This window comes from Anabrus simplex, chromosome 6, assembly GCF_040414725.1.
Source record: "Anabrus simplex isolate iqAnaSimp1 chromosome 6, ASM4041472v1, whole genome shotgun sequence".
NCBI lineage: Eukaryota > Metazoa > Arthropoda > Insecta > Orthoptera > Tettigoniidae > Anabrus > Anabrus simplex.
In genome coordinates this window covers 212,966,881-212,993,729 of record NC_090270.1, presented here as the reverse complement: position 1 = coordinate 212,993,729, position 26,849 = coordinate 212,966,881, and the positions used below count along the sequence as shown (strand labels likewise).

General features: G+C 36.8%; 1 protein-coding gene across 2 annotated transcripts in view; it reads right to left on the bottom strand.

The window, feature by feature from the left end:
• LOC136875663 (tubulin beta-1 chain) overlaps positions 1–26,849 on the bottom strand; it is a 97,084-nt gene that overhangs the window by 35,218 nt on the left and 35,017 nt on the right. The window contains exons 3-4 of one of the 2 annotated variants that reach the window (XM_067149209.2): positions 20,385–20,758; positions 9,863–10,293 (exon numbers count right to left, since the gene is read on the bottom strand). In XM_067149209.2, the coding sequence (XP_067005310.2) occupies positions 9,863–10,293; positions 20,385–20,758 (805 nt within the window). The remainder of the gene's footprint in view (positions 1–9,862; positions 10,294–20,384; positions 20,759–26,849) is intronic. The other variant, XM_067149210.2, reaches the window with a different exon arrangement.

The window sequence follows — 26,849 nt, the reverse complement described above, 5'->3', positions numbered from 1 at the left end:
TTTCTATAGATACTATATGTGAACGAAGAGGGGTGCCTATTGATTGTTAGGTCTAGGAAGTTGATGGAGTTGTTTATCTCTGATTCTAAGGTAAATTTAATGTCATGATCAATGTTGTTAAGGTTTTTGAGGGTGGATGGCGCGTCTATGGAGCGTTCATCTAGGATTATAAATGTGTCATCTACGTACCTAGCCCAGAATTGGATATTAGCAAATTTGATGTTATTGTCGATGGCGGTGTGCTCTAGGAAATCAAGGTAGATCTCTGCTAAAATTCCTGAGGCTGGTGAACCCATAGCCAAACCATCTTGTTTGTGAATGATCTTATCGAATGTGAAGTAGTTATTGTTAATTAGTAATCTTAATATGGTCATAAAGTCTTGAACTTCTAGTTTACCTAGTTGATTGTTAGCAAGTAAGTTCTTTTCGATGATCGGGAATAATGAGTTGGTTTTTATACTGGGATACATGTTGACTATATCAAAGGAGTGCATTGAATGATATGGTTGAAGCTTGAAACTGTTTAGTTTCTTCACTAATTCTACAGTGTTCCTGATGGATTTATTTGATGAGAATTTATAATGTTTATTAAGAAATTGTTGGATAAATTGAGATAATTTATATAAGGGGCTTGGTCTGTAGTTTATTATGGGTCGAATAGGGACACCGGTTTTGTGGATTTTGGGTAGTGCTTTAGCTGTTGGTAGGCCTGGGTTCATAGTAATTAACTTTTGTTTTTCTTGCTCAGTGAGGAGAAAAGATGTGCTCTTTAGAATTTATTTCAATTGCCTTTGAATTGATTGTGTTGGTCCTTAATTATCGAAGAGGAATTCATTTAGACCAATATTTCAATCCCAACCTAAACTTAAATGATATCTCAGAGAAACCAAAGATCCTATTCGACTTTCTCATTGAATTTTTCAAAAACATGAATATCCCGAAAAACAGATCTGTCTTTCAGATTATGCATAATACTTTCTCACGCCACACACTTTCACCACATCACCCTCCATACTTCCCCTCCTTCCACTCCTCCCCTACCGCTCCTTCCCTCTCCCCTCCTAATCCAACAATGGCCGCTCCCCAGACCTAAACTATCCAACACTCTCTGTTCCTCTTCATCTTGCGCCATAGCTTTACCGCCTCATGTCCCGCAATAAACATCATAGAAACCTGCCCCCACCCTACACGTAACGCTGCAACAATACACCACAAATACTGGCACAGTCAACCTCCAAACTCTCAGAAAACGTATTCCTTAATACCAATTTTATATTCTTGTCGAGCTGAATACCGGACCCGTGAAGATTACAAGATTATTTTGTGCATCTACAGAATGGTGGTGTTAATGAAGCTATGTAATATAGAGAGACTTTCAAAGGTGGTTAAATGAAGAAGTTATATCATGTTCAAGATCATGCTTTCACATCTCTGCACAATATTTAAAATACAATTTACCGTTGGTCTTTTATAGCTATTGTTGAGAGTGAAGGAGAATTTCCTGTTGTGTATGTTTATCAGGAACTCAAGGGAGACTTCATTAGTTAGTCGGAACATAGAAAAAAAAATGATGAACTCTTCTCAGAAGAACTCTTAAGGTTTCACCTTACTTTTTCCTGCCTGCTGGCTCTTCAGAAGTGTGTGCGCGTGCGTTTTGTATTCAGGAATCATTCAAGATGAATATTTTCGCACTGCAAGATGTGTAGTTAAGGTTATTTTTAATATGTATAACTTTTGCTTTCTCAACGATTCATTTGTTTCTATATTCATCCCTGTTTTTATCTCCTTGTAAGATGTGTACTGTTTAATGTAACGCCTTGTGTAATATAAATGCCTACATGCTAGCCTATTTCCCACATTTTGGCTGATGACGCCAAACAGTGTCGAAACTAGTTCCAAGTGCAAATATATGTTATAAATAAACTATAACATTTTTGTATTGAAAAGGTGGACCCTTTTAAGTTTTCCTATCTTCCATTACTATATGGAGACGAGCACTGTGGGGGTAAGCCGGTTATGTATAAAATTGATCTAAAATCGTGTTGAATACATAGTTTTTGTGTTTGCCAAGATGAATAGCGACACTAGATATTTTTAAAGTACACGTTCAGCCCCCTTTTGGGATGGTGGGCATATAAATATTACCTACTATCTGGAAAAAATACTGTGGGGGCAAGACACCTCTAGAAACTCTAGAGGAGGGGAAAATATAATCTGTATTAATAAATGGAAGTCTGGAACGATCTATATATATTGCACTGTATGTATATAAATTAAGGTAGAAAATGAAAGTAGACTAATTAATTATCCACTTCCAGGCATCTTAGAAACTTAAACCTTGGTACCAGAGAAGCTGATGGCTTCAGGATATATTTATTTATTTATTTATTTATTTATTTATTTATTTATTTATTTATTTATTTATTTATTTATTTATGGTGAAGTTAGGGCTCTTGGCCCTCTCTTACACTTAACCACATTATGCAGCTTAATACTGAATCCAAACTTAATATTCTAACTTAACACAGTGTATATAATAGTAATATAACTTAATATAGTCTAATACTAAAAGATTACATCCTAAGTCTAAAATTAGAAAAATAAATTCAATATTAACTACTCTAGGTGGAATTCATAAAATATAACAGTAATTTATGTCAACTTTTGGGAACTATTTACTCCAGACATTCACTCACACATTCACACGTAACTACATGATACAGCCTACGTATTCAAGAGGAAATCTTTAGACTGTCTTTTGAAGGTAATTAATGAGGAACAATTTCTAATTTCAGGGGGTAAAGCATTCCATATTCTAGCGCCCGACACAAGGATACCTACAAATATAGAAAATTCTCAAAATACCCTGAGGGGGCCCTCTCTGGGAGTCTCAAATTTTGGGCTAAGCATAAAAAAGTGGGATATATTTATCCAAAACAAAAACCTATAGGTTACATGGGCTTGAAAACTTTCCTGGAAGTCCTAAGTTTAACCCCCTCACCCAAGTCAAGATGGCGACACAATCTGCCAAATGAGCTAGAAAATTGAAGTTTGGCAAAATTGTCCTCTAACCGACGTAAAAATTAAGAGACATTTATATTTTTCATTTTTACCCCCGAAAAATATTGAAATATACAGGCAATTTTAATGACTTCACACCTTCCTTTCGAGGTAATTTGTGGCTAAATGGTAAGTTTTATCACAAAACAGATGGCATAATCCGAGTTCAATTTGTAGCGAGCTACAACTTTGGTCCTATGACATTTTGCCGTATCTCTATCCGTTATACATTAAAATTTGGCTCTATTTCTAGATTGTACGTATATTTTCCACCCTTTACATGTATAATTGAAGGTTTGAATCACTTATAAGAGAGATAGTGATCAAATTCTACACTAATATTGGCCCACCCAGTAGCTATATGTGAGCCAAATGCCATGTTTGTAGCTGTCACGCAAGTATCCGAAAAGTAATGCACTGTGAATATACCTTACTCATATTTCAACCTATTCAACGTTTGTAACTCAGTCTTACCCATAAACAGATGAGATACGAGAAAATATTGGACCAGCCATTTAGACCGCTAAATGTGGCGTATTGTCTTACATTCTGGTTGTCGATATGGTGTACCGTTTAGCAGCAGTTAAAATTTAAATGGAGGTAAACATGCATGTACTTTATTATGTCTATCTATATTTATTCATTTGTCGATTTGTAGTGATCTAGAAAGAGGGTGTGTGCCATTGTAATTAATATTTTACAAATCAATAATGACTGTCAGCAGGAGGGCGTCTGCTATTGTAATCTCATCGACTGACTGGCAGGAGGAATGGAGTCGTCGTCCAACACGTGTGTACCATTGTAATTACTGTAATAATTTCCTTCTCGATTTAACAGGCAGAAGGGTAGGGAGCATGGAACTTTTTCAAAACTCCTTTACCCGATCGTGTTTGACAGTAGGTAAGGGTGGCCGCCATTATAAACAAATTTACTCATCTAAAATGTGACTGACGTTAAGCATAGTGGCCTGTTATTATAATGGAAACTCACCAATTCGGCGTGACTGGCAGTAAGCTGACTGAAATTAGGAAAAGGAGCCTGTGATTATAATAACAGCATAACTCAATTTTGACTGGCAGTAAGGAACGTGCCTGCCATTACAGTAATAAAAATTCCTCAACTGTTATCTGTCTGGAAGTAGGAAATAGGACCTGCCATTGCAATGAAAATTTCCCACATCGATTGTGACTGCACAGTAGGCAATGGGGCCTGCCACTATAATGGAAATCCCAACTCTATTGTGAATGGCAGTAGGCAAGTTGACCTGCCGTTATCAACAACTCCACAACTCGCACTTTACTTTGGAAACAACGTATGTGGACCTCCCTATGCCGTTTGCGAGATAATGCCAAGGGACAGACTTTTTTTTTTTTTTTTTTTTTTTTTTTTTTTTTTTTTTTAATCTTCACTCCATGTACAGTAATTTACTTCAATATCCGTATATAATGTAGAATACTGTAGTGAAGCACGAGTACATTTGCTAGTATATACATCTAAACCACTGAAGCAATTTACACCCAACTTTGTACACTTACGACTTATTATCAGGAGACAAACCATGTGGGGGCAAGACACCCCAAGTACCGTTAGGGGCAGGGGGGCAAGGAGAGTTACCTGAAAATATTCTTAAATAGTGTTGAATCTGTTGCTTTCAGGGACGGTGAATAATTTCACTCCGGAATTTTTATAAATTCACGTGCAGCCCCCCTTTCATATAGGTGTGAGAGTGAAAAAATAAAATGACAAATGACCAAGATCATGGATGTATCTGTATTTTCAAGCAAAGCTGACAACTAAATTTGATGCAAATATTACCATCTATGATAAATGGTGTGGGGGCAAGACACCCCTAGAAATCCTATGGGAGGGTGAAATATACATTAAAATGATCACTAAGAGCACCAAATCCATAGTTTTGGGACTAATGGAGTGACTTGGAACCAAACTTGGTACACTTATGACTTACTAGCAGGAGACTAACCACGTGGTGGCAGGACACACCTAGCATCTATAGGAGTAAAGGTGGGGGTTAGATTATTGGAATATTAAAAAATCTAAAATAGTGGCTAATCTGTAGTTTTGGGAATGCTGAGATAATTTGTTTCACTCCAAATAATTGAATCGGTCATTGTTGGAAGGACCTAAGTCAATTCTTGTCAAAATTGATATTTCCTTGGGTATGTATAGTACGAATGTAGACTAAGTCTGCCCGTTCAGTATGTTTTAAAACCACTAGCTGAATTTAACGTTCTGTGTTAAAGAGAAGACTTAGTTCCATTTGACAGTGAAGCAGATTATGTTGGCAGCAAGCAGTGTTCTGTCACAACACTGAAATGTATTGTATAAGCTTGTTTGCCCAACTTGATAATGGAGGGGAATAAAAAAAAGGCAAGAAATGTTGTGTATATACCAATAATTACACAAATACTGTAAAGAAGGCAAGAGTGAAAGGTTCGTAGTATGTTACAGATACAGGAAAAATAATGCCAGCAAAGAAAACTGGAGAAGATTGTCTAAGTAGTAAGGAAGATTAATTTTACTGGTACATTACGAGCAGGGAAAGCATTATAAAGATAATAGGCGTGGAGGAAACTTTAGTCTCCAATATTAATTTTCCTCGTTCGCGCGTTTTTATATGTGCCGAAAGATATGTTTCCTCCGTATCAGTGAGTAACTAAAATCAAGATTATTACATTTCATGACCTTGAGACTAAACAAGATCATTTGCAGCGTCTAATAGAAGCAAAACAGGTGAAACATCGCAGACCACGCAAAGTAGATGTCAATGGGAAAGCAAATGGTAGGCAAGCTGCATTCAATATCACGTGCTTGTTGGAAGTGAGAAAACTGAGGTATATAGGTGAGCATTCTGGAGTCTTCATGTAGTATCACAAAAGAGAATATACCGAATTAAAAATCTTGCTTAGAGGGGAAACACTAAGGGGTAGGCATGGGTTCCACCCAAGTACCCGTATTAACACCAGTGGAAGTGGAGCAACTCTTGCACAATCACATTTAAACGTTTCTGGTAAAATTGAATCGCTATTCTGGTTCTGAGAAAATATTTGGATGCTAGGTTAGATGTGAAGCAGATGTACTATCTTTTCAAAGAGAATTCTACCTGCTCTGCGCTTTGGAAGGCCACAGAAAGACGTGTTGTACATGTGAAGAACTACAGGTAAAAATTAAATCTCTACACTTGGCTGAGAATGTGAAGCATGCAGCTGCCTCTGAGTTAGCCATTCATAAATGTCGAAGTGCCAAGTTTTATAGAGCTTTAAAGAAAACACAGGAGGCTTGCAAAATTAATGCTCATATTGGTGGGCTTGTTTTTGATTTCATGCAGAACCTACCACTCCCATAGCTTCCAGTGCAGGAGATTTTCTATCTGTGTCAGCTATGGGTTTATTGCATCTGCATGCACGATTTGAAATCCGAAACCAGTTTCTTCTTTTTATACTATGAAGGCATTGCAAACAAAGGTGGGAATGAGGTTTATTCTTTTCTAATGCACTACATTAATGCTTACTTGACTTCAGAAATCACGGAACTTCATCTTTACTCAGACTGTCGCGTAGCTCAAAATAACCACGCTGACATTTGCATGTGCCCGAGTTTAATACAGTCTGGAAGATTTAAGAATATAATTCACCAGTATCTATCCTGTGAGAGGCCCTTCTTTCCTCCCTTGTGATAGGGATTTTGGAATCTTCAAGAGAAAAATCAAAAAGACCGATAGGATATATACCCCTCAAGAATACTGTTGTCTGCTGGCAAAAAGTAAATCAAATGTACTTGTGCACATGGTGGAATAGTCAAATCCTCAATTTGAGTGCCTGGTGGCCTTCCTTCTACAAGAAAACCTGCATCGCTAATGAAACGCAAACTCCTCATTGTGAAAAGGTCACCTTCACCCCCATGTCATTCAAGGAATTCAGGTATTCAGATAAGAAACCAGGTGTTATAAAAGCATATCCATTCGTTGACAGACTTCTAAATACCATTTCCTGTTGCGGAACCTTACGTACATGATAGCTGCAGCATGAATATTCCTCAGGCTTATGTTTTGGAGAAAGTCCCCATTAACAAGAAAAAGATTGCGGATATCCAAAAAGTGTACAAGTATGTTGAAGTTGATGAGGAAGCCATTTCATTTTATAAGGATATATTGGTGTGGCCAACAACAGAAAACTATAATGATGAATAAAGTGTGACATCACAGTGTCATCATCAGGTTATTTGGTATTTACCGACCTAAGCATTACAAACTATAACTTCCCTTCAGACTTTTTTGCTTCAATTTGCCCACTACTGTATTGCTAGCATTGAAAATATAATAATGCTATATTGGTAACTATAAATCTGTATATTTTTCATTAAAAGTGAATTAACTACTTTTTAAAGATCTGATTCATTGTTAAAGGGAAGAAAGTCAAACGTATTCTATTTTCTCATGTTTTAAAAGGATATAAATCCATTCAAATAGACCCCTCTAGAACAGTGTTACTGTGGGTAATGATACATGTGACAGCAACTTTGCTTTACAATTAAGTGTGAGAAACAGTTTGTCAATTATCTCAATTAAAAAAATGACTTAGTGCCTTCTAACTATGACCGATTCAATATCAAATTCAGCCTCCTTTGGGGTGGGGGACGAGGGGAATGGATATTTAACATATTCGAAAATGGTGTCAAATCCATACTTTTTGGGGTCGCTGAGATGAACAGGGACATTCGTATTTGTTGAAGTTCAATTTTGGTCCCCTTTTCATAAGGGGATGAGAAAGTGTAAAAAAGAAATTATCCAAAATGACCGAGATAATGGGACTAAAATTTATATAACTATGAGTTACTATCTGGGGACAGTACTGTTCAGGATAGGACACCCCTAGAACCACTAGCAAAAGGAATGAAATATGTAGAAATAACTAAAAATGAACAATATTGAATCAATAGTTTCCTGGACTACTGTGGCAATTCCAACCAAAGCTGGTACATTTATGATTTACTATCAGAAAATAAACCACACAGGGTATGACAACCTTAGCACCCCTTGGGATAGGTGTTGGAGGGGGGTGAGGTAAACATAATCAAAAATAGTTTTCAGGTTCGCCGATATGAACCGACACTACATGATCATACTTAAGCCACAATCAGTATGGAGGTTGAGAATGGGTGAAAATGAATGTAAAAATAACCAAGATTATGGATGTATGTGGGTATGTTCCAGAATAACTGAACAATACTGGGTAGGCCTACACAATAACTTACCATCTGAAAAAATAATACTATGGAAATGAAACGTCACAGTCCCCGCTTTGGGTGGGAAACATGTAAAAATAATGGAAAATAACATTTATTTAGAATCCATTTTTTATGTATCACTGATGTGAATTTTGACGCTCTATATACTGTTTAAGTCCACGTTCAGCTTCCATTGAGATGGGGCTTGAGAGGGGCTTAAAAGTAAATAGTCTAAAATGACTAAGATTAGTGTTGAATCCACTGCTTTTGGGGTCGCAAGGCTGATTGGTGACAGTCTCATTAACAGTTGAAGTCGTGTACATGATATACCGTATATAGATATCACTTATTTTTTTTCAAAGTGATCAAATACTTCCCAGTCAAATCGAGCTTTCACAAGAACAAAGTTTTACTCAAAAATTAAATAATCTAAAAATTGAAATAAAATATATCTGACAAACTACATAATACTGTAGATGGTAAAATATCAATTAACATTTCAAAGAATGCTGTACAAATTCACTTCATACATGACTTAACTGGTAATACAAATCTTAATGGTAAACGTTAAAGAACTCTCTGAGCAACTCCGGGTACTACAGCTAGTTTTCTATAAAAAGCACTGAAGCAAAATGTCTTCCAAATTTAGGACATTTTGTGCTTTTTTTCTGGACTCCCAGACATAGGGCCAAAAGGTAGGACAAGTCCAGAAAATTTAGGACGTCTGGTGACCCTAGCGGTTCCTCACGTCATGACAAAATCCACAATGATAACATCCCTACCATCTATGTTAAATTTTATTCTTTACACTTAAGAGTCTGAAGGCATGAAGAGAGTCGCTTGAACGAAAGGAATGATATCGCATGGACTCTTTACTGGCAAAGAATAAGAATGCACAATATTCAACAGCACAATAGCCCCCATAAAAGTAGTTTGTGGGACAAAGCTAGTATCATCATTTTTTGTTGGCATAGCAAGCACATGTTTTTCTTGCATATGCCAGTTATGGTTTTCTGCGTAAGTAGTGGTATTTCCTCCCATTTAAAGCTCACTTTGTATGAAACCCTTCACTTTTTCCTCCTGTTTGCTTACCACAAAAAATATGATTTTGACAGTAAAATAAAATTATAAAGTACTCAAATTGGAAGCCTGGAAAGACTAGCAATGAATTAACCGGACTATAAATATTATAATTTCAAACTTACTTACTACATCACTGATTCTAATGTGCATCTCTATTTTGGAGAATAAATTTGACTGAAAACTTTGTTAGATTTCAGTAAATATGGCTCATATTGGTCAAAACAGAGGCAGGACAGGTTCCTTCAGCAATCTAAGTCTTTCCTGTAAATTTATTTCCATAATAACTCAAAGAGTACAATACCATTGCTCCAAAGGTGTGTGAAGGGCCTTACCAGCACATTCATATAGCTAAGCCTGAGATGGGGCTTAATTATCTGACAGCACTTGGCTGGAATCTGATCAAGCAGATTCTCATTTACTCGAGTACAGGAATTACACTGAAAATTTAAGTTAATTTCTTTATTACTTTGCATACCTGAAAACTGCAGCCACTGTGAGGTAACGTCCATGTCTAGGATCGCAGGCTACCATCATGTTCTTTGCGTCAAACATTTGGTGAGTAAGTTCAGGAACGGTGAGAGCTCTGTACTGTTGGCAACCACGAGACGTGAGTGGAGCAAAACCCGGCATGAAGAAGTGAAGACGAGGGAAAGGCACCATATTTACAGCAAGCTTTCTTAGATCAGCATTCAGCTGGCCAGGGAATCTTAGACATGTTGTAACACCAGACATTGTGAGGGATATGAGGTGGTTAAGGTCACTGTAACTTGGGTTCTGAAGTTTAAGTGTTCGGAAACAAATATCGTGGAGAGCTTCATTGTCAATACAAAAAGTTTCATCTGCATTTTCTACTAGCTGATGGACTGACAGAGTTGCATTGTATGGCTCGACAACAGTATCTGAAACCTGCAATCAACAGGAAAGAAATTTAGAATGTAGTGTATTTACATACACTACATATGTAACAATTTTTGGTGAAATTTTTAAATAATTAAGGGGTAAAAAATATAGAATATGAAAAATACCTAGAAAAAAGTGGCCTTCAGTAGTAGCAACATAGTTGGTTTTTTTCCATTAATAAATTTCAAATTGCTGAAAAAAAATGCAGAAAGGTGGATAGGTGCATGCAAGTTGATCTTTTACAGAAATTGTCAACATGCAACCTTATGAAGAATTTTACTGTAATGCATGATACATTGTACCACTTAGATAAGGTGGAAGCAGAGCACTTCAACATACACAAAAGCAAAGCATAATGTTTGCATGTAGTCAACTTGCAAGAAATACCAAAAGCAATTAAGGAATCTTTGCAAGACACTGATAGTAAAATATCAAAAGCCATTCGATCATTTAACATGAACCTAACTAAATTTTGATAGCATACTAAAATTTCACAACAAAATACTGCAGCCCTGTAAAACCACTGTTAACATCTACTGGTGGTGCTATGACTTACACAGACTTGAATCTGTTTCAGTAGTTGTTTAACATCAGACATGGAAGGTTTCAGTAAACACAGAATTGTAGCCATTTCCTTCCCCATCCTAATTAAATACATAAAACCTTTAAAAAAGTATTATGACTGTTCTTTCAATGCTCCATTTTTTGTAGATTGAAGACCATTTCACCTACAATATATTGGAGATTGGAAAATTGTTTATTTATTCACAAAGATTTATTCTCCCAGAAATATATGTATTCATGGAATGAGATTGGAAGAGAGAAATCCGGGCAGTCCAAGAGCTTCACAAAGCTAATGGAATTTCTAATCATTAAAAATGCAGTGTGTCAAAGCTTGGGAACTGAAATAAGTTCTCAGAAGCAGGATACTTAAATGATTGGTTTAAAATATATAATTGTGTTTTCAAAGATGGTGTGGTATTTACTCACTATGGTAAGTTTTGAGATTTAGTCTTTTCCTTTTATTTGTAACCACAATTTTGAAACCAAGGTCTACATATTAAGTTCATTAGAAATACTGAAGTGCATTAATTATCAAGAAACCTGTATAAATGAACAAACTTTCTCTCTTTACCACTCTGGTTTATAAATTGTACCATTCTATCCCTTAGATTATTTCTGCTGCCCAATTATCCTTTGTCAGTACCTTTTGTTGACATCAAACTCACTACACGACATGTCAAGATTTTTCCTTTAAAAAAAATCCACAGTTCTAGTCGTTCAGGCAAGCAACCATGCTGAAAACCAGGGGCGGCTTTTCAGGTGAAGTAGGTGGAGTGCCACTTCACCATTTACTTTTACCAGAATGATTTTTTAAATTTATTTTTCTTATGACATTTGTTAGTTTTACGGAAATAAAATGCTTTTGTACTTCATTTGGAGCATCAGGGTAACTCATAAAAGCGCCGGGTGTCTGCCACAGTACGGGGCATGGGATTGAGTGAAGACTAGAGATTCCACAGCTGGCTCAACCTCCCAAGCGCTTCCTGGTACCGCTTGGCCTTGGCGGTTGCCATGATAACCGTGACATCACCCGCATACTATACTCTTAGTGAAATGTGCAAGTGAAGTTGCGGGAAGATCAGAACGTTTCATTTTCCCTGCGTCATCCTGTGTGAAGTACGAGTACTTGCGCATCGTGGTTCATTTGTAGTGTTGTGCTGTTTTATTTAAACATGTATCCTGTTTATGACTGTGTGTAATATTAGAAACACCATCTTCACATTGGAGAAACTAAGATCAGAATGAAGTTCTATGTTTTGGTCACCCTACTGAATCACTGCAAATTTGTGCCACAAAAGAAGTGAAACATTCCGGTAAATCTTACAATCAGTTTAAAACAATCGTGGTTTAAGGAATTTTCATTGTTGTGCTCCTCCCCAGCTCTACAGAAGTTTTTTTGTTGGCCCGGCTTGCTTTTTAGCAAAAAAAATGTTTGGAATATAGAAGGATTTTCAGCTCTTTTGAACATAACACGTTCTGTACATAAGCACTCAGACTCTGCAGAATATGTAAAATGCGAGCTAGATTTGATGATTTTGGAAAGAAACCAAAGTACGATCTCTGATGCCCTGAAGAAAAATTCTAGACTGTATTGTACAGTTCAATGAAAATGTACGTTCAAATAGATTTTTCCTTCAGTTGGTAACTGATGCAGTGCTCTGTTTAAGTAAGCAAGAACTACAGTAGCTTTTCGTGGTCATGACAAAACATTAAATTCAATAAATCGTGGTAATTTTAAGGAACTGTTAACTTTGCTGGTATCAAGGAGCCCTGCAGGAATACAAAACCAGTATTCTAAGATAAAAAGTGTGTTTTGTGGTGAATCAAAGAGTATTCAAAATGAGTTAATTGAGTGCATTTCAGAATACATTGAGGATTTCGTAAAAACAGAGTTGACGAGTGCTGATTTTTTTCTGTTCAGGTGGACAATATAACAGATATCACAGGTGTCTCAGTGTTCTGTAATTGCGAGGTTTGTTAATTCTGACAGGGCTATAGTGGAACGTTTGTTAGGTTTCCACGATTTAAATGCTGACAGATCCTCGGATGCTTTGTTTGCATTATTGGACAAAATTTTGGGACCATTCGATTACGAACACAAATTAGTAGGACATTGTTACGATGGTGCTAGCGTGCTGTCTGGCAATTTAAATGGACTCCAGAGAAAGATGAAAGAGAAAGCTCCTCTTGCAGTATTTGTACACTGTTTGGCGCACCAATTACATTTGGTCTTACAGAGTTTTAAAACAATATGAAAGTATCGTATGTTTTTCATCAGCTTCTGGAATACCATTCTTTTCCTATCACTCGGCGAAGAGAACTTGCAGCATTTCTGCTGTATCAGGGCCACTCATTCCAACCGTGACTCCTGTCTGCTGGACCTCGAACTCAAAATTATTGAGTGTAATTGTGGATGACTGGCAAAAGCTAAAAGAAGTTTATGAAAATATACTTACAAGTGAAGAGTCCGGTGACAAATGTACTCGCCAGAGGCTTTCTTCATGACATGAACAGTTTTGAATTCACCTTTCTGGCAGTAGGGTTTCACGACATTTTTTGTTTAACTGATATTCTTTATAATATTTTGCAAAAGAAGTCATTGGATGTGAACTATTGTATATCAAAAATAAGAACATGTGATCTAAGAAAGAAGAGGACTGATGAGAATTTTCTGATTATATTTGAAAAGGCCAGCAAAATGACATATGCGCAAAACCCTTATGCACCCTTACTCAGGACGAATGTGTTCAGATGTATTGAATTTTATATTTTGAAGTTTTGGATAACCTTTTGATGGAAATTAAGAGATTTTGCAATTGTGAAATAATTGTTTGCTTAGCCGATAACAGAAACTTTGAAGAATACAACATGTGCTTCCCTTATAGTGCTCTTGAAAACTTGCAAAATTTCTTTGGATCTGTGTTTCCCAAGATGCGTCACTTAACCCTTTGTTGCCTGACTGTACTTTAAAGTACCATCTCATATTTCTTGGCTTCGGAATTATTCAGTAAGTCCTACCCTTGTATTTTCCTCATTGTACTTTCAAGTAACTAATTCTTGAAACAGAGATATTTCATTTTTGAGGTTGGTATTGATGATAAACGTGGGAGATCGTTTTATTCTTAGGAGTGTAGTCAGTGTTACCACTGTAAACAAACGACATTTTGATGGATTATTTCTTAGATCCTATTGTTACATTTGACCTGCAAGTGATCTTAGTACATGTAATTATGCTTCTGTAATGCAATAAAATACTCAAATTGATGAAATTTGCAATTGGTGTGGATATATAGCTAGTAAATGGCGAGGTACTTAGAAGTACCGTCAGGCCATATGGAGGGTCTCATGTTAGTCATATCTGAAACCAAAAGTAATGCTTTCCTTCGATGGACAAGTGTTTTTCTATGGAAAGGCAGTAAAGGTATGTACTTAGCATCTAATTTCCATGGAACAGAAGCCACAACTGTTTCTAGGAAACAGAAGGATGGAAGTAATATTACTGTTGATTGCCCGGTTCTTGTGCAAGACAACAATGCACACATTGGTGGAGTGGACCATGCTGACAGACTTCGAGGCGTATATGGTTAAGACCGTCGATCCAAAAATGGTGGCATAGATTATTTTGGGGAATGATTGAGATAGCACTTGTCAGTGCCTACATCATACTGTAATCTGCATGAAAAAGTCCCTCTAATGGCATTCCAGCATAATGTGGCCCTAGGACTGATGAACCAGAAAGAAATTAGTCTTCCAGGAAAACTTTCACGTGATATGAGGTCACCAAAGTCACCAGAGCAAACTTTTCTACCAAAAAGGAGGAAAAAAGAATATTCTATGCCCAGTGATGTCAGACTAAGTAATCGTGGAAATCATTTTGTTGTTTTTGAAAAAAACCGTGGTCGATGTGAGGTGTGTTCAAGAAAAAAGGTGCAGTCAAGACCGCATTCAAAGTTTACTACATGTAGTGTTTTTCTCTGCTGCAATGAAAAAAAACTGCTTTGCAGAGTATCATAATGTGTCAGCTGTATAGGATGTATGCAAGATGTTCTACATACGAATAATAATAGAAGACTTCACTCTTATTACACATATTTGCTTTAAATTTTGCTTTTACATTTTTGTATTAGTTTTAGGTATGAAAAACATGTTCTAATAATATTTTGTGACAATAAATGTGATATAATTCCAAAATGTGAACATTCTTATCTATCCAGATCTGAAGCCTCCTATATGCCTGACGGTACTTAAAAGTACCAGACCCCAAAAACATACCAAAAATTTAAATTATGATTTGAAAGTATTAGCATATTCCATTAGAATGTGAAAAAATCAAGTATACTTATTTTTCACTATTCAGGCAACAAAGGGTTAAGAAACGAACGCTATTTTGTATGCCGATGAAAAGTACAGACATGTTTCTACTGAAAAGATGTTCCAAATGCTTCACGGAGATAAAGACATTTTTACGCAGGCTTATAAATTGTTCTCCCTTATTCTGTCCATCTCATCTACTACTGCGTCAGTGGAAATACGCTTTTCTTGCCTAAAACATATAAAAACATACCTTAGAAATGCAATTTCAGAAGAGAGACTTTCTTATTTGGGGAATATTGCTATTCAGAAAGAACTACTTCTGTAGTTAATGAACAAACAACCATTCTATGAGACATTACCGACAAGTTTGCAGCTTTGAAGTACCGGAGGATCGACTTGATGTACAAAAAATAGAGTTCAATTATTAAGAAAACAATTTTTCGGTTTCTAGCATCAGTAAACAGCTGTGCATTGTAAATGAAAACACGACAAAATGTCCAGCTCTTTCCAAGGGTGCCACTCATCTATAATTGTTAGTCTCCCGGTCAGATCTTACCTCTACTTTGCATTGTAGAGCAAAGGTAGCCACATGGTTGCTGCGCTGTGACGTTACACAGTGCTCCAGTCTGTATACATTTTTGGTCACGTGCTGGAACCTCCGCCAGTCACAGGTACAAGGTACGAGTACAAAACAACCAAAAGCAACACGTAGTTCCTAAATCTGTTGCTCGAAACCGAACGGGTTATAGATCTTCACCCTACTTTACAGCCACGAACTGCCACTGCTGAAAACATCCTAGGGATATACGCTATTATTTTTAGGTAAATAGTAAAGTATAATATATTCTTTATTCCCAAAAAATCATTCCTTTTTTTAACAGTTATCTGGTGTATTAGATTAACAGTTTGCATTTTACTACCACTATCAGTGCTAATGTAAGTCAATGCAGAGATTCACTTAAGCCATTATAACTACATTCGGTGTGGATATTTTTTTAAAATAAAAAAAATGGCTGAGGGTATTGAACCAAGGAACACATTACAGGAAGAATTGTGTAAATAAGTTAACTTGGCAAGGATTGGAATAAAAAAGAATACTAGTAAAGAAAAGTGATTTTAGGCTGTTTTTCTGGAGTGACACTTAGGCCAGAAGTGATTTGAGGTTTTTTTTTTTCTTTTTAGCTTGATAGAACTAAGACTCATCGTGAAACCTTTGTGGGCCCTTTAACCCTTCAACGTTCAGCACAGTTTAGGAAATTGCTTTGTCTGCTAAGGCAGGTTTTAATGTACCTTAGCTTGTAATAATAAGTTAAATCTGTTATGATATCTGCCAATAACTTTGCATGTTTTTCTCTGTTCTATTTGTAGGCTGTTGGATGACTTGTAGAAAAGAATTGGCATTCAATAATTGCGTGTTCTTTGGTTACTCCATTAATAAATTTCAAACCCCCCATAAAAAAAAAAAAATTAAAAAAAAATCTGTAAGAAGGTGCATGCAAGTCCTTTTACAGAAATTCTGAACATGCAACCCTATGAAGAATTTTACTGTAATACATAATACATTGGATTACTGCAGAAAGATCCTGATTTGGTGTAATTTGTGGTAAAAACTACATTTCAAACTTATCCCATTTGTTAAAATTTCACATTTTTCGAAGTTTATCTGGAAGAAGCCTTTTCAGTCATTCATTTCAAAAGCAATTTTGTAGTTCTGCACCAACTGTTTTATAGCATGACCACAGCCACGTGCCCTTCACTCTTACATGGAATCTAAACCACAAGGATGAGACTTTATAACTGAAAAATCCCACATGCACTGGTCAGGAATTTAATCACAGGTGTCTTTGCAGGAAACCCATGACAAAGTCTACATGCTATCCTGTCCCCAATTTCAGTTTTATTTCTTTTCATATACCTGATTTCTCTATTGAAACCTATTCAGTTGACTGGCACCATTATTCAGATTTTAGAGGGTCAAGTTAAAAAATTTAAAGATTCATGCTCTATATCATGGCATGTAAACATCCAAACAAGTATAAGAAGCAAGAGAAGCGTTGTTTCTTTGATGATGAGCAAATTACCCAGTATCCTTTGGCTCTCAAAGAAGAATTACGGAAACAAAGCACTTTGGGACTCCCCCCACCCCCAGCTCTCAGGGAAAGTAAAACATCTAATTTATTCAGGGTTTTTTTTTTTTTTTTCAAGAAAATGATTTTACAATCGGTATTACGTATAAGTGGTAGGGGATACCATGTGTGGTACTCTACCATGGAATACCAGTTGCCATACATCTTCCAAAATATTAAAAATGTGGGAAACTGGGAGTGAATTTCTAGATCCTAATGGGTGGGTAGGAGACAGGGATCTGCGCTCAGATGGCCTTCACATAAACCGCAGTGATATGTATAAGTTAGGAAATTTGTTTGGAAGGGTAATAGGGAGGTACATTCAGGGAAACGGGGTGGCCTAAGGAGCGGTGATAAGGGAACAGGGAACTGGAAATCAAGTAGGGATGACAAAATTGTTAGTGTTGAACTGTAGAAGTATTGTAAAGAAAGGAATAGAATTGAGTAATTTAATAGATATATATTTACCAGATATTGTAATAGGAGTTGAATCATGACTGAGAAATGATATAATGGATGTAGAAATTTTCTCACAGAATTGGAGTGTGTATCGAAGAGATAGGATAGGAATGTTGGGAGGGAGAGTATTCATTCTGGAGAAAGAAGAATTTGTAAGCTATGAGAAAGTTAAAGATGAGACGTATGAAATTCTAGGTGTGAGGCTCATTTCTAAAGATAATAGGCAACTTGATATATATGGAGTGTACAGACCGGGAAAGGGTAGCACTGACATGGATTCAGAATTATTTGATAAGATAATCAGCTATGTAGGAAACGACAAGGAAAGAAATGCGATTGTAGCGGGAGATCTAAATTTACCAGATGTCAATTGGAAAGGAAATGCGAACGACAGGAAGCATGACCAACAAATGGCAATTAAGTTAATATGGGAATGGTATGTTGATAAATGGGATTAGGAGTCAGGTTGTGAGTTTCACAAATAGGAAAATTCCTCTCAGTTTTAATTACTGCATTGATGGGGTGAAAGTTCCTTTTGGGGATCATTGTAAGTATCTAGGTGTTAATATAAGGAAAGATCTTCATTTGGGTAATAACAAATGGGATTGTAAATGAAGGGTACAGATCTCTGCACATGGTTATGAGGGTGTTTAGGGGTTGTAGTAAGGATGTAAACGAGAGGGCATACAAGTCTTTGGTAAGACCCCAACTAGAGTATGGTTCCAGTGTATGGGACCCTCACCAGGATTACCTGATTCAAGAACTGGAAAAAAATCTAAAGAAAAGCAGCTCGATTTGTTCTGGGCGATTTCCAACAAAAGAGTAACGTGTTGCAAAGTTTGGGTTGGGAAGAATTGAGAGGAAGAAGGAGAGCTGCTCGACTAAGTGGTATGTTCTGAGCTGTCAGCGGAGAGGTGGCGTGGAATGACAGTAGACGAATAAGTTTGAGTGGTGTTTATAAATATCACAATATTAAGATAAAGTTGGAATTCACGAGGACAAACTGGGGCAAATATTAATTTATAGGAAGGGGAGTTAGGGATGGGAATAACTTACCAAGGAAGATTTTCAATAAATTTCCGATTTCTTTGAAATCATTTAGGAAAAGGCTAGGAAAACAACAGATAGGGAATCTGCCACCTGTGCGAACTAATTCAGTTCTACTACTATTTTTTTTTATTTTTATTTTACTTTAACCATCACTGGTTGTAATGAACACCCCTCCTGAAATGTTTTAATCGAATTTTGCTTTTGGCTGGCAGGGTATGACTACACAGATATGCCAAGGGAACAGTATATGTAAATGTTCCACTAACAACTATTCAGCATTACTGATTATGTAATTCTCTTGTGTGTGGAGTTTGAAGAGGAAAAGGCTGACTGGAACATTAAATGGATGAAGAAAGAATGCCAAAACCAACTATGGAACTACAAGAGAAAGGAGGGAGGTGCTTAAGATAATCTAGAATACACTGGTCATGGCTGATAACAGTGATGGAAACCAAGACTCGAAATGGAACACTAATGAAATGCTGAGAGTAAAATTGTGGAAAACCACATTTTCCACAACCCAGGTCCATCTGGATGAAGTATCACGTTGCCTATCTTAAATTCTTGTAGACATCATTTATCTTACACTTTCTGTTAAAGATATTGCTCTGAAAATTCCCTTCTTAAAACAGAATAAATGTTTGCTACTTTACAATAAATTATATGTGGCTTAGTAATCCATAAATTTGAAACCTGTCTAAAAAATGCATTTAAAAATACATGTAAGCACCTTTGAATACTGGAACATCATCTCAGAATACTTTTATCATAACAGTGCGACGTTCAATGTGAAACGATATTTTCCATTTTACGAATTTTTTTATAAAGGTAAAGGATGCTTACCATATATTGAGAGCTTGGGCATTTTTGACGTAAATATATATAGTTATATTGTTAATATTTTGATTTATTAAAGTAAGGTTAATATATCTGCTAATAAATAGGCTATTCAAACAAGAAAACTAATTGTGTATAGCTAGTTTGCCATTATAAAAAAAAAATCTTCTCAAATTTATTACGGAAGCCATTGAAGTGTGCCAACAATATAAAAATCTCAACTTTCAGGAAGAGGATACAATTTCAAATTTTAATCATAATCTAATATACAATGTTATTATAGTTCAAGGCCCAATATATATAATCTGTAATGTTTCAATTTTGTATATTGGATTCATTACTGTAGTTACGGTTTATGATTCTAAATTCTATGACCAATGTTTGTTTTTCAGATTAACCAGAGTATGATTTTGAAAACGGTAAGAGTTCCCATACTAAGTGTAGAGGATACAATACTAGTCAGATGTACTAATTTATTGCCATTGACTTTGTTGCTCATCAGACTTCCAAAATTGCAATACAAATTGTAAAATGTCATTGAATTTTAGTAGGAAACCAAACACAGGCAGATCATTTCTTTCCTGTATTAACCTCTATGTTGCAGGTCTGCAGTTTGTCAATCTGACTGATACAGCATATTTATTACAGGTATAATGAACAGCGTTCAGAGTATCCCTCTCTTTTTATTCTGACAGATACTTCCCAGTGTCATTACAGTATTTAATTTATGGTACTGGTAAGTCTTACCTTAGGCGACGGCATAACCGAGTATGTGTTCATGATTCTGTCTGGGAATTCTTCTCGGATTTTTGATATCAGTAATGTTCCCAGCCCAGATCCAGTACCCCCACCAAGGGAATGTGTCAGCTGGAAACCTTGTAAACAATCACAGCTCTCACATTCCTTGCGGATGACATCAAGGACTGCATCCACCAACTCTGCTCCGTCTGTGTAGTGGCCTTTTGCCCAGTTGTTGCTAGCTCCATTCTGTCCATAAATGTAGTTGTCTGGCCGGAATAACTGGCCATAAGTACCACAACGTATGGCGTCCATAACACCAGGCTCCAGGTCGAGAAGGATGGCACGAGGTACGTACTTTCCACCTGAATAGGATGAAGCTACTGTAACATGATGTATTTGAAATTAGAGGATGTCCAAAAATGGGGATAAGGAAATCCGTATTCCCAGTTTTGGAGATTCACTAAATGAAGTATGGCAGGGCAAAGTGATCTGAGTACCACAACTTTGGAAAATAGTTGCTTTTGCCCAAACTATTCTAAATGCCATTATCAATGCTAAGCTATATGGCCTATGTGTATTTTATTGTACATTGCAGTTGACAAACTTGTCTAGATAATACTGGATCTATGTTGCGGTACCACTATTAGGCAAAGTGATTTGCCATCGGATGGTAGACTGTAACCTGCCTCTCTTGTTTTGAGATTCTATGGTGGTGTCAATACAGGCTTAAATATGAAGTTTCTCTTGTAATTCTGTGGTAGTTCATGTATTGTGTTTGTATGTTATCTTCAAAGCTTCGTGCTCGTGAATTAATAGGAATAATCATGGAGTCATTCTCTACAAACGAAACTAGAGCGAGATTGCAAGTTTGGAATCCTTTCTGGTGCTGAAGCCAGGAATCAAAGTGAACAATCAGGCAAAACAAATCATCTACGTATAGACCATGAGGGCCCATGGTGGAAGGTAAAGGCCACCACCATCCGTAACCTCGTCACTTGGTGGGGAAGAGCGGTTAGCTCTACACCCAGATACCTTTGCCCCCAGGAATTAACCTGGAACTCTTTTGGTGTAGGCTGAATTAACCTCAGGGTCTCCTCCGGAAGTGGATATCTAGTTGCCTACATTTTCTGACTCCTTTGATGGAGAATCGAACCCATGTCCTTGCGGGTCAACCGAGCACGCCTTACCGGGTCGAAGAGGCAGCTCCTTAGTGAAACAAGTGTCTTTGTTCATATATCCTCCTTTCGTGATTCATTCAATGTCCTATTTTATGAGTGAAGAAAACATTTTTTGGAAGTTGTGAGAGTACTTCATGGTGGGTTTTTAAGAGAGGAATGGTCTAGAACGTCTTCAGATGTTGAGTGCTTATTGATGAGATTTTGTAAGTGAAAAGATTCATTATTTCAGAATTCTGTCTGGGTGCCATATTGATAAGTTGTGAGTTAATGAGGCTAAGATATTTCTTTTAAATTCTATCAGTCACTGTTTATTGATTGTGAAGAAAAGGACACAAATTCAAAGAACTTCATTTCCTTATGTTCTTTTTATATTTTTCAGCAATTCATTTTAAATATCCCTGAAATGTTTGTAGAACAAAAATCCACGCTTCCCCTAAGGTGCATCCACACCAAGATGTTTTCATTATATTTGTTATGAACACTTATTGAATAATGTTTATGAACATTTTTGTACGTTAACAGAAGAGCGTGTTTATTAACTTTTCGAGCATGTTGATAAACAACATTTCTGTAACTTTTGTGAATGAAACTTCATTAACATTTCATGTTTTCGTTAACATTTCAGTTTGCACATGCGCACAGATGCAATTATAGTATGCGAACCTTTTAAACCAAGTTCTCATTCAGCACTATGGAGCTCAGGGCTCAAGAAAAGGTTCGCGTACTATACAGCCTGCAGATTCGTAGCGTGGAATACGATGATTTCATATTTCTTCTGAAAATTGACCCATCACATCGCAAGCAGAAGTACTAGTACACAGTACCTTCAATTCTGTACGATATTTTCTCTGTGTTCTAATGTAGTTTTATTTTCAGTTTCGCTTCTCACTGAATAACCTAACCTCCCATAATCGCTTGTATATCATCAAAATACTATCCTAATTTGGTATATAAAATGAAGATTCTCTTAACTTCGTACAATTACCAATTCCTCGATATTGTTGTATAAAGCTTCAAACACCTCAGACGCTATAACTGAAATTACTTGTATGATACTCTATAGACAAATACATAGATATACAGGGTTATACCATTAAGATGTTGCATGGAAATAATGTGTAAACCATTAAATATATATGTTCTGTTTTCATACTCTTAAATGATACCCAGAGGCTTTTAAGGTAGGCTACTTATTCTCATGGGGGTGATTAATAACCGAGATATGGATGCTAACTCCATATTTTTATATGGAATGGCACAAATTCATGCAGCTGGCCTAAAATCAAATCAATCAAGTCAATACGGATCTGCATTCAGGACAGTCGCCCATTTGGCAGTTTCCCTATCTGTTTTCCTAGCCTTTTCTTAAATGATTTCAAAGAAATTGGAAATTTATTAAACATCTCCCTTGGTAATTTATTCCAATCCCTAACTCCCCTTCCTATGAATGAATATTTGCCCCAATTTGACCTCTTGAATTTTATCTTCATATTGTGATCTTTCCTACTTTTAAGACCCCACTCAAACTTATTTATCTACTGATGTCATTCCACGCCATGTCTCCACTGACAGCTCTGAACATACCACTTAGTCGAGCAGCTCATCTTTCTCCCAATTCTTCCTAGCCCAAACTTGGAAACATTTTTGTACCACTACTCTTGAAATCACCCAGAACAAACCGAGCTGCTTTTCTTTGGATTTTTTCCAGTTCTTGAATTAGGTAATCCTGGTGAGGGTCCCATACACTGGAACCATACTCTAGTTGGGGTCTTACCAGAGACTTATATGCACTCTCCTTTACATCCTTACAACCCCTGAACACCCTCATAACCATGTGCAGATATCTGTACCCTTTATCTACAATCCCAATTATGTGATTACCCCAATGAAGATTTGTCTTAACCCCGTTTATCAACAGACCATTGCCTGCTGTCCATCTCACAACATTATTGAGGCCACGTTGCAGTTGCTCACAATCTTTTAACTTATTTATTATTCTATACAGAATAACATCATTGCAAAAAGCCTTACTTCTGATTCCACTTGTTTACTCATATCATTTGTATATATAAGAAAACAAAGGTCCAAAAATACTGCCTTGAGGAATTCTCTTATTACAGGATCAAATAGAGATTTGCCTACTCTAATTCTGAGATCTATTTTCTAAAAATATAGCAACCCATTCAGTCCCTCTTGTCTAGTCCAATTATGCTCATTTTTGCCAGTAGTCTCCCATGATCCACCTTATCAAATGCTTTAGACAGGTCAATCACGATACAGTCCATTTGACATCCTGAATCCAAGATATCTGCTATATCTTGCTGGAATCCTACAAGTTGAGCTTCAGTGATATAACCTTTCCTAAAACCAAACTGCCTTCTATCAAACCAGTTATTAATTTCGCAAACATGTCTAATATAATCAGAAAGAATGCCTTCCCAAAGCTTACATGCAACGCATGTCAAACTTACTGGCCTGTAATTTTCAGCTTTACGTCTGTCACCCTTTCCTTTATACACAGGGGCTACTATAGCAACTCTCCATTCATTTGGTATGGCTCCTTCAATCAAGCAATAATCAAATAAGTACTTCAGATATGGTACTATATCCCAACCCATTGCCTTTAGTATATCCCCAGAAATCTGATCAATTCCAGCCACTTTTCTAGTTTGCAACTTTTGTATCTTATTGTAAATGTCCTTGATATCATATGTAAATTTTATTACTTCTTTGGCCTTAGTCTCCTCCTCTGTCTCGACATTATCCTTGTAACCAACAATCTTTACGTACTGCTGACTGAACACTTCTGCCTTTTGAAGATCCTTACATAACCACTCCCATAGTTCTATAATTATTCCTGGAATGTCCTTCTTGGAACCTGTAATGCCTTAAAATACCTATACATACCCTTCCATTTTTTACTAAAATTTGTATGACTGCCAATTATGCTTGCCATCATGTTATCCTTTGCTGCCTTGTTTGATAGATTCATTTTCTTACTAAGTTCCTTCAATTTCTCCTTACTTCCACAGCCATTTCTAACTATTTCTTTGCAATCTGCACCTCCTTAATCTCTATTCCTCTTTATAATAAGATGGGTTCTTATCATTCCTTACCACCTTCAAAGGTACAAACCTGTTTTCACATCCCTCAACAATTGCTTTAAACCCATCCCAGAGTGTTTACTTTTTTATTTAACGTTATCTACCGGTCATAGTTACGTTGTAGAAACTGCCTCATGCCTGCTTCATCAGCCATATGGTACTGCCCAACAGTCCTAATTTTAAGACCTTCCTTTCTATCACATTTATTTTTAACTACAACAAAAACAGCTTTATGATCACTAATACGATCTATTATTTCAGTTTCTCTATAGAGCTCATCTGGTTTTACCAGCACCACATCCAGGATTTTTTTCCTTCTAGTTGGTTCCATCACTTTCTGAATCAGCTGTCCTTCCCATATTAACTTATTCACCATTTGCTGGTCATGCTTCCTGTCGTTCGTATTTCCTTCCCAATTGACACCTGGTAAATTAACATCTCCCGCTACAGTCACACTCCTTTCCATGTTTCCCACATAGATGATTATGTAATCAAATAATTCTGAATCCGTGTCAATGCTACCCTTTCCCAGTCTGTACACTCGAAATATATCAAGTTAACTATTATCTTTAGAAATGAGCCTTACACCTAAAATTTCATATTTTTCATCTTTAACTTTTTGTAGCTTACAAATTCTTGTTTCACTAGAATGAAAACTCCTCACCCACCATTCCTATCCTATCTCTACAATACACACTCCAGTTCCGTGAGAAAAATTCTGCATCCATTATATCATTTCTCAGCCATGATTCAACTCCTATGACAATATGTGGTAAGTATAAATCTATTAAATTGCTTAATTCTATTCCTTTCTTTACAATACTTCTACAGTTCAGCACTAACATTTTTATGTCGTCCCTACTTGATATCCACTTCCCTGTTCCCTTATCACCGCTCCCTAGGCCACCCTGTTTCCCTGAATGTACCTCCCTATAACCCTTCCAAAAATATTTTTTAACATATGTACCACTGCAGTTTAAGTGAACGTCATCTCAGCACTGATCCCCATCTCCTACCAGCCCATTAGGATCTAGAAAATTTACTCCCAGTATCCCACAGACCCACTCCAAATTCTCATTTAAATCCCCAATCACCCTCCAGTCAGTATCCCTCCTACACAGTATTCCACTGATAATCTCCACTTCCTTGAACTTCACCCGTACTGCATTTAGCAGATCCCACACATCAACTATTGTGGTACTTATATCAGCCTGCCGTATGTTGTTGGTACCAACATGAAACATTACCACCTCCTTCCCCTCTTCCCTCTCTTCTACTTTCCTCAACATCTGCCTCAACCTAATTCCTGGTTAACACTATCCTGGTTCCCTTTCCTCCACACACTTTCCCCACATGTCGAACGATGGAATCCCCATGACCAGAGCCTCAACCCTACCCACCTCATTTGATCCCCTCCACTCCTGGTCAGCCCGATCTTTCCTGATAGTTGCAGAAGCTACTTCCTCCTCATTTTTCTCCTTCCCGTGACCCTGTTCCACCTGTTTTCCTATCACCTACTCTACATTCCCTTTCCTACCTTTTCCCTTCCTCCTACTTCCACACATCTCAGCAACAGTTCCCTGTTCCTTATCTTCCCTCTGTTCTACCTGGAGTGACTTGTACCGATTTTGCATAGACACCTGTCCTGAATTCTGATCCTAAATAGAGCCCTTAGCCTGCAATCTCCTTCCCCTTAGAACATCAGACCACCTGTCTTCTACACTTCCCCCCTTTCCTTCCCCTCCCTCTTTTACATCTACTGTAACCTGTACATTGTTTGAGTGAGGCCTATCTTCCTTCTTGTCTTCTGTGAGAATCCTAATTATCTTCCTCGAACTCTCCAACTCCTCCCTCATACCCCTCAATGCGTCGCCACACCCACAGTTCTTGCACTTGCAATCCTTAGCCATTCTTTACAGAAAAAAATGAAAATAAAAATAAAAATAAAAATAAAATAACTTACTGGTATGTGCAAAAAATTAACTGAGGGATTTATTGACTGGGATAGAACTCAAAGATCACACGACAATAAGGTAATTAATATACGACTACACTACAATACTACTCAGTCTTACTCTATTTTTGTCCTACAACACCCTAACAGGATAAAAACTGCTTGTTAATTACTGAATACTGTAAGCAATATACAAGAATAACCCAATTCTAAACTGCAATTAAGCCTATCCTAA